General features: G+C 20.6%; 1 protein-coding gene across 1 annotated transcript; it reads left to right on the top strand.

Annotated features, from left to right (window-relative positions):
• Positions 1–1,555: 1,555 nt before the first annotated feature.
• LOC135120909 (adenylate cyclase type 10-like) lies at positions 1,556–8,462 on the top strand. Its single transcript, XM_064045238.1, has 6 exons — positions 1,556–1,574; positions 7,622–7,799; positions 7,861–7,981; positions 8,036–8,099; positions 8,161–8,305; positions 8,363–8,462. The coding sequence occupies exons 1-6, from the start codon at positions 1,556–1,558 to the stop codon at positions 8,460–8,462; spliced, it is 627 nt and encodes a 208-aa protein (XP_063901308.1).
• The last annotated feature ends 390 nt before the right edge of the window (positions 8,463–8,852 follow it).

Genomic DNA, 8,852 nt, shown 5'->3' with positions numbered 1-8,852 from the left:
TAATTTATAAGCTGATCAAACATTTTCCTTTTTAGAGGACTTTCTAAATTAACTTACGAATTTTATTTTGTATATTTTTCTTTAATTAAATTAGTTACTTCTGAAAAAAAATTATTTTAATCATAAAATTAATATTTAAGTTTATACGTAATTTAAAATAAGAAAGTTCTTGTAGATTCTTTTTATTTAAAATGATTTTGAAAAAAAATTAAATTTATTTCAAAAGATGGTTTTTAATTTAATTTTATAGATGCATACGTTTATAAATAAAAGGTGTTAATTTTTATTAAAATTTAATTTATTTTTGCTTAATATTAGTTCAAATTTCTTTAAAAAATTAAAACTTTTTATATATTTGTGGTGAAATTTAAATCAAATAATTTTTAGAAAAAAATTTAATATAATAAAATTTATACGTAATTTGAATTTAAAAAGTTTTTCGTGAATTCTCATTGTTTAAAAAATTTTCGTAAAAAATTAAATTTAATATGCATAATAAATAATTTAGTTAAATTATAAACTTCTCACTTTTGTAACTCACACTTTTATTTTTGTTTAGAATTATATAAGATTTGCTAAAATTAATTCCAATTTCCTTTTAAGTTTTATATTTTTAAGTATTTTTTTTTATGCGGCCCTTTATGTAAATACTAGAATTTTATTTGGTGTAGTTCTTGAATTAAATTAATTTTCTTAAATTGCTTTTTATATTAAAATTTATACTTGATTAAAATAAATAAAGTTTTCATGATTATTGATTAAAGGAATAATTTGAAATTAAAGTTTTATTTTTTATAAATATTTTTATAACTATTTTTAATTTGTAAAATGAATTTCTTTTTCCAAAGTTTCTATATTTTTTCTTTTTACTATAATGAAGTTTTTATTATTATTTTGTATTAACATATATTTATTAACTTTATTTTTAGAAAAGTATAATTTAAATTTTTTATTGTTAATTTATTAATTCTTTTAAGTTTATAAATTTATTTATTTATTTTCAATATTTTTTATGTCTCCTTATTTTTATTATTGTGAAGTTTATAAAAAAAGTTAAGTATATGCATATCAGTGAGCTGCTTATACTGACTAATTTAATTTTTTTCCTACTAAATTAAAAATCTTTTTGATTTTTAAAATAATTTCTATTATTATTTTAATTATATATTAATACTTGTATAATTTTTATTTATAAAATTGATTTTTATTATAACATATTTATAATAAATTGATTTAAAATTTTTCTTTTCACTTAAAAAGGAAATTAAATTTTAATTTAAATATATAATATTATTCAAATCTAATTAGTTTTATTATATATTTTTAAAGGAAGTCTTTATATATTTATTATTATTATCTTTTTATTGCTATCTTTTTTATTATATGTCTTATATTTTTTTAAATTTTGAAGGAAAATAATTTAAAAGATGTTATTTTAATATCCTTTATTAATTTTTTACAACTTTTCTTTATACGAACTACGCAGGAAAGAACTAATGAGAAACTGCAAAAACTAACAGTTCATATAACTTCAGGCTTTGGACATTGCACTGGCATGCACGTTGGCGGCCTCGGTGAGGGCCCATACTATTATCATATGAAAATTTTGTTTAAATTATTGTTATGAGCCAGTATTTATTTATGTAATACTAATAACCAAAAATTATAAATTCCACTTATCATTAAAAATGATGATAATATTCATAAAATTATTTTGCATTTTTATTTGAAAATTCATTATTTTTTAATATTGATATGCCAATAAAGGATAAATAATAATTTAATTAATTGGGTATAATTGAACTTTTTCGTTATAATAATAATAATATTTATATGCCAATTATAATAAATAATAATTTCAATATTATAGTATAAATAAATCTTTTCAATATAAATAATGAAAAAATTTAAATATTATTTCTGTATAACAATTTTATTTCTCACAACTTAACCACGCGGCAGGAAACAGGTGGTTCTGGCAGGTGGCCGGTCGGCCACTGGAACAAATATCGCGCGTCGACCATCTTTGTAGCAGCGGGCAAGTCGTCGTGAGTGCCGAGTTGTTCCAAGTTATTAAGAATGACTGTTCGGTAGTATTATTATTATTTTTTACTTCATTATATATGAAAACTTTTAATAAAGGAGTAATAAAATATAAAGGAAAATATAAAATATATATAAATTATCAAAAAGAATTTTTATTTTTATTTTTATTATGCTCTTTTGCTTTCTTATTTATTCTATTAAAACGTACAAAAAAGAATAGTATATGTAAAGGAAAATAAAAATTATGTATAAAATATCAAAAAGTAAATTTATTATTATTATTATTATTATTATATTTCTTTATATTCTTTTTTTATTATAAAAACTTTTGATAAGAAATATTAAAATATTAAAATATAAGGAAAATAAAATTATGTAATAAATTTTTAAAAAGAAAATTTTATTTCTTATCATTATTATGATACTTTTTTTTACTTTCTAAGTTATATTATTTAAACTTTAAAAATAATAATTAAATATAAAGAATAATAAAGAAGAGGAATTAAATAATAAAAGAAAATTTAATTAGTATTATTATTATTTTATTTTACTTTCTTATTTATACTATAAAAACTTTCAATAAAAGTAAATATATATAAATATTTTAAAAAAGATTTTTCTTATAATAATAATTATTATACTTATTTACATTAATGTTTGTAAAATAATAACTTGAAGTGGAAGAACTCAAATTTGAATACATATGAAATACTTAAGAAGAGATTTTATTATTATTTTACTTTTTATTAGATTATCTATATAATAATTATTAAAAATAATATATTTTCTTATTGAGTATTAATATTACTATAATTATATATTTTTTACTTTTATATAAACGAAATATGAAAATCAAAAAGTAAAATTTAAAAAAAATTAAAAAAAAATTTTAAAAAAACTTTTTTTCCATTTATTATTATTTTTTATGTTTATTATTAACATTTTACTTTTCTTTTATCATGTATATATACTGTTTATTATATTAATGTTGTTTACTATTTATTATTATTAATTTATAAAAAATTTTGTAATATATATTTTCGATTTATTATTATTATTGTTATCATTTTATAATACTTCATTATTAAATATTTTATTTATTATTATTATAACGTATAATATATTTTCTTATTATTATATATTATGAATTATGTTTATAGATATATATTATCATATTATAATATTTTTTTGATTATTTTTTTATAATTTACTTATTAGTATCTTTTAATAATTATTATTTTAAAGGTAAAAGCGCTCGGCGGCGGCGATACTAAAAAAAACACTAAATCTGTTGGGGCTTATCGCGTATTAGAATGCCGCGCTCCTCCAATAAAACCAGTTAAATTTTTTTTACTTTATGACAACTTTTTTTATTATCCTTTTTTATAATGAAATAAATTTTATTTTTTTATAGAATAAATAGTTCATTATTATTTTTAAAAAGTATTTTATATTCTTTAAAAGTTTTTAATAATAAAACTTTATACCCCTATACAAATCAAATGCCATTTTTATCAAAACTTAAGCAACCAATTAGATTATGCTTTATTCGTACATTGACACCAATCTAAGGCCTATTTTATATCATTGTTTAATAACAATATAATTAACCAGTTATTTTTCAGAAAAAAGAAACGTTTTAGTATAATATATTGTAAAAACTTTCTAAAGTTATTATATGTAAAAACTTTTTGTATGAAAACTTCCAAACCTATTAAAATAATTAAATATTATTAATAGCTTTTATATGAAATAAATAATAAATAAAAATAAAACATTTTATTATAATTGACTTTTATAAAACGTATAATAACTTTAGAATAATATGAAAAGTTTTTTTAAATATGATACTTTTTATATTTAAAAAATATATTTTTTTAAATACATTTATGAAATAAATTTAAATTTTTTGTTATAATAATATTTTGTAAAAGTTTTCTTATAATAGAACAAAAAACATAATAAACAAGTAAAATTTATATTTTTTTTTATTAAAAACATTAATATTTATTACAACGATAGTAGGTAGGTTAGTATATACAAGTAAAATATTTTTAAAAAACTTCTTAGTTTTCTATTTATATATAAAATGTTTTATAAAAAAAAACTTTTGGAGATTTTTTTATATAATATGAAAATATTTTAACTTTTTTATTTTAATACTTTATAATAATTTTTTTATTTTATTATATTAAATTTTATTAATATTTTTTATAATACTTTTTATATTATAATAAAATGTTTATTAAAGATTGCAAAACTATAAAGTTTAGAGAAGTAAAGATCATTTATATAATAATAAAAATGTTTAATTATTATTTTATTATTAAAGTTTATATAAAAAGTATTAATATTTTATTATTTACATATATTTTATATATATTTTATCAACTTCTGAATACTAAAGTTTTTTATTTATTATAAAAATATACTTTTTTCGTATAGTATTATAACAATAATTACACTTTTACTTTTTATTATTGGTTAATAACTTTTATTAAAATAATAACAAAACTTATTACTATTATAAATGTACTTTGTTTATTTTCACTTTGTAACATTATTCTTATTATTCTAATATATATTATAAATATTATTTTTTATAAATGAAAACTTATATTTCATTCATTTTTTAATAGAAATTAATATTTAAATATTATATTTTATATAATAATAAAATACTTTTACTAATTAATTTATAAAAAAAATATATTTAATTATTTTTAAATAGTACACAAAATTTTTTCTATATATAAAAATTTAAAACTGCATATTTATTTTTTCAACTACTTTCAAATCTTAAATAAACTATTACTATTATTCTATATGTTTTTTTTTCATTATTATAATTGTCTTATATTTTTTAATAATAAATAATTTTTCTTTATATAAATAAATAATAAACTTTAATGCGTTCATATTTTATAATAGTAAATAAAATATATCTTATAATATAAATAAATCTTTTTCTATTTTTATATATAAATTTCTAACATTATCATAATTATGCTGTTTATATTTTTAATAGTATATAATATAATTTTTTATAAAAATAAGAAACATTTACTAATTTTAGTTTTTTTTTTATAATTATGATTTTGCTGGTCATATCTATTAATAGTAAATAAAATATTTTCTATATATAAAAATAAAACTTTTACTAACTTTTTATTATTATTATTATGCTGATAATAATTTTAAATGGTAAATAAATTTTTTTTATAAATACATTTAAAAAACTTTTACTTATTATATTTATAAAAAATTTTTATATCATAATTATACTGTTCATATTTTTTAATAGTAAGCATAATATTTTTATTTAAGAATAAAAAAGTATTCAAACTATTTTATCGCAATTATATTTTTTTATTAACAAATAAATTATATAAAAATTTTTATATATACTATCCATTTTTTTATATGTAAATCAATTATCTTCTGTTACAAAATAGATAAACTTCTACTTATTTCTGACTTTATTATATATATTTTTCTATTAGAGTCGTCTTATTACTCACGAACTTGAAGAGGCCATGTATGAAAGTAACTTATAAATATCCTAATTAGATTGTAATGGGGTTATTTTCTCCCTTATATGGCATTATTTGGCGTTTTTATGTGGTTTGCAAATCAAATTTGGTATATTTTATACACACGAACATGTAAATAGAGCGTTAAACAGCAGAGCTCCACGTGCTTTATTTATTGGTAAAAAAATCCGTTTGGCGATCTCTATAGAATTTTCAGTTAAACTTTGAGAACTATCATTGGTGCATTCAGCTAAAAAAAATTTAGCCGATAGTGAGGGCCCTTTATAAATTATACTTCTAAATAAAAAAGTCAGGACTTTTAACAATTATACACTCTTTTAAATAAACTTTGCAATATAAAAAAGTTTATATTAGTTGTAATTTAAGCATCGAAAAGTTACTACAAACTTTTTAGTTAAAAAAAAAAGTTTTTTAGCAAAAAGTTTGTGCTTGTAAAGAGCTGTGGAAAATATATTTTATTTTTATGCTGGCAGAAAGATATTATGTTAGGATTATAATTTTCTAAAAATTATAATAAAAACTTTTAAAATATTTTAATATTTTAGAAAAACTATAAATAAATATAGAGAAATGAACAATTTAATAGTTTACTTTAAAGTAAAAAGGTTTGTAATAAGTGTAATATATATAATAATAAATAGTAAAGACTGCTATTAGTCTTTTTTCAAAAGCGCCTCTCTGTGTCCGTCCCCCGACACATGCCTCTTAAGCAAAGTAAAATAAAACTTTTATATAAAATAAATGCGTAACATAAGCAATACATAAAGTTTAACGGGGACGTCTACTATTTCTCTATTACAACTATTTTCGTTAAGGGACTTGAAAGTTTTCAATTTTGCAAAAGAGCACTGCCGCAGGAATAGCATAATACAAAGAAAAAGTTAACTGAATAAAGCAAAAATCTAAAATTTTACCTACAACTTTTGTGGGTTGAGGTCATTAGTACTTTTGCAAAATCGTTTAAAGTTACTATTTAAATATATAATTCCACAGCTTAGCATGCCTTTATCAATTTTTTTACACTTTACAAACACTTAAAGCAAAGTTGAAAAAAAAAAGCTGGGCTTGTTATGAACTGCACTACTCTATTACCTATAAAAAGACTTAGCATAACAAAAAAAAAGTTAAAAGCTTTGTAAAGCGATAAATTATAAAATTCATAACACAGTGAGAAGCTATTAATAAGAGAAGCCAATTTTCGGCTTAGTTTAGCTAATTCAACGCCAAATAAGCCATATTGGGATTATTTTATAAGTAAAAAGCTACAGGTTATAAGTTTAACATATGCTAATAGGTCTTCTTTCTTATATAAATCCCTCCGCCTTGCACACTGTCCTTGATAACATGGCCGACCGCACCGGGGAGACCCGCTCGTCTACTGTTCTGTATGTACATACAATTATATAGAATTTGAATGCTTTACTTCATTTCCTTATATACCACTGCGAGCTAATTTTCACGTCGTCTAACCGAACCTTACAGGTGTAATTTATGTGTGAAAGTATTAAAGTAGCGCTATTTAATGGTATAAGAATTAAACGAAAAACAGGTTGCAATAATATTTAAAGAATACTTTGAATATAGATTAAATAGGAATGATAACCAGTAAAAAATTCGCCAGGGTATTAAGTGGTCATTAATTGGTTGAATTGTCTAGTGTTCACTACTATTTTACTGTACCTTTTAGTGGGTTTTATGCAAAATATTTCTTTATTATCAACGAGATGAGCTTTTACTAGTGGTAATGCAGTGAATGATTTAAAAATTTTTCTCATTTCTATTATATAACTATATAAAAAAATATTTATACAATTTTCGCTATCTCTACTGAACTAATTCACATGACGCAACTTATACACCTTATTATGTCATATAGTTTTGTCAACTGTAAGCATGTACTTGCTACCGACTCTCTGCAAAACTTACAAAAATATGTTTATACTGTTCAAAGTGTTACTTCTCATTACGACGGTTCTATATTTAATAAGGCTATGTATTTGGTATTACTTTCTGTTTCATAGGAATTATAAATAAACTTTTGATTGATGAAAAAGGGACAACAATAGTTGTAGTTTTTGGGCTTCCGCCTGCTGGTGCTCATGCAGATGACCCGGTGCGGGCGTGTCTCACTGCGCTCGCTGTAAGCGACCTTCTGCGTAACCAGAACCTTCCGTCCAGTATGGGTATAGCCACTGGAAGGTTTTCAAGCATTTTTTCTCCGAAATACGTATTTATAATAATTCTGGAATTTCCTGCGTAGACTGTTTTGTGGTGTTTACGGCCAAAAGGACAAAAGGGCCGAGTACGCGATACTTGGTTCGACCGTCAACCTTAGTGCTCGACTCATGTGCTTTACGACCAACACGATATTAGTAGATGAAGTAAGACACCTCAGTTTTTTTGCTTTATTGTCAGCGCTTATGAACTCATTATAGATGACTTATGAAAGGTCCAAGGACGTTCTTATGTTTGAAAAGTGGATGCCAATAAAATTAAAAGGTCGTATAAAAATTAAAAAAAGTGTTTTTTTTTCAGAGCAAATATAAGAATTTTTTTGCAGGTCTCGATAAGGATGTTCTCGTCTTTCGCCCTCTTCAAAAAATTAAAGAGCGCACAGAGTTTACCAGCGCAAAGTATAACCGCGACAACAACGTCCACATCGGCAATGAAGAAGAGAAAATGCATATAACCAAAGCGTTGCAGGAGTAACTTTTTTTAATAGCAAATATAAAATAATTTTAAATTATTCCAATCTGAAAAAGTTTTATAGAAGGAAAATCTCTTAGAAAACGCATTATAGTTGTAAAGGGAAACGCAGGCAATTATTTATTTTTATTAAAGACAGAATTTTTTATTGCATGACGTTGTAATTTTTAATCAATACTTATTAAATGTTATATATACCACGTGCCATATAGGAGTTGGAAAGACCTCTTTAGCTAACGACACTATTCGCCGTTGCAAAGAAGTTTTATTTATTTATTTATTTATTTATTTATTTATTTATTTATTTATTATTATTATTATTATTATTACAACTGTTATTATTATTATTATTGTTATAAAAGTATGGATTGGAGTTGACAGTGTGTCACACTGAAAGTAGCGATCAACGACCCTTTTCTGCCTTCCTAACGATATTAAAAACTATATTTAACTTTGACAGATATGAAGGTAAATTATTATTATTATTATATTATTATTATTAATATTATTATTATTACTATTATTACTATTATTAATATTATTATT

Source organism: Zophobas morio, unplaced genomic scaffold (assembly GCF_036711695.1).
Source record: "Zophobas morio isolate AGI-343-1 ecotype UQ-CSIRO unplaced genomic scaffold, CSIRO_AGI_Zmor_V1 ptg000450l, whole genome shotgun sequence".
In the NCBI taxonomy this organism is placed as follows: Eukaryota; Metazoa; Arthropoda; class Insecta; order Coleoptera; family Tenebrionidae; genus Zophobas; species Zophobas morio.
Note: the sequence above shows the minus strand (reverse complement) of the source record. Positions and strands in the feature narration are given on the sequence as shown.

What these genes read in the sequence shown, in the direction of transcription:
- LOC135120909 (XM_064045238.1), top strand. An exon ending in ATGGGTATAGCCACTGGAAG is followed by an intron (nt 7,800 to 7,860) that starts GTTTTCAAGCAT and finishes TTTCCTGCGTAG; the next exon opens with ACTGTTTTGTGGTGTTTACG. An exon ending in GATGCCAATAAAATTAAAAG is followed by an intron (nt 8,100 to 8,160) that starts GTCGTATAAAAA and finishes ATTTTTTTGCAG; the next exon opens with GTCTCGATAAGGATGTTCTC.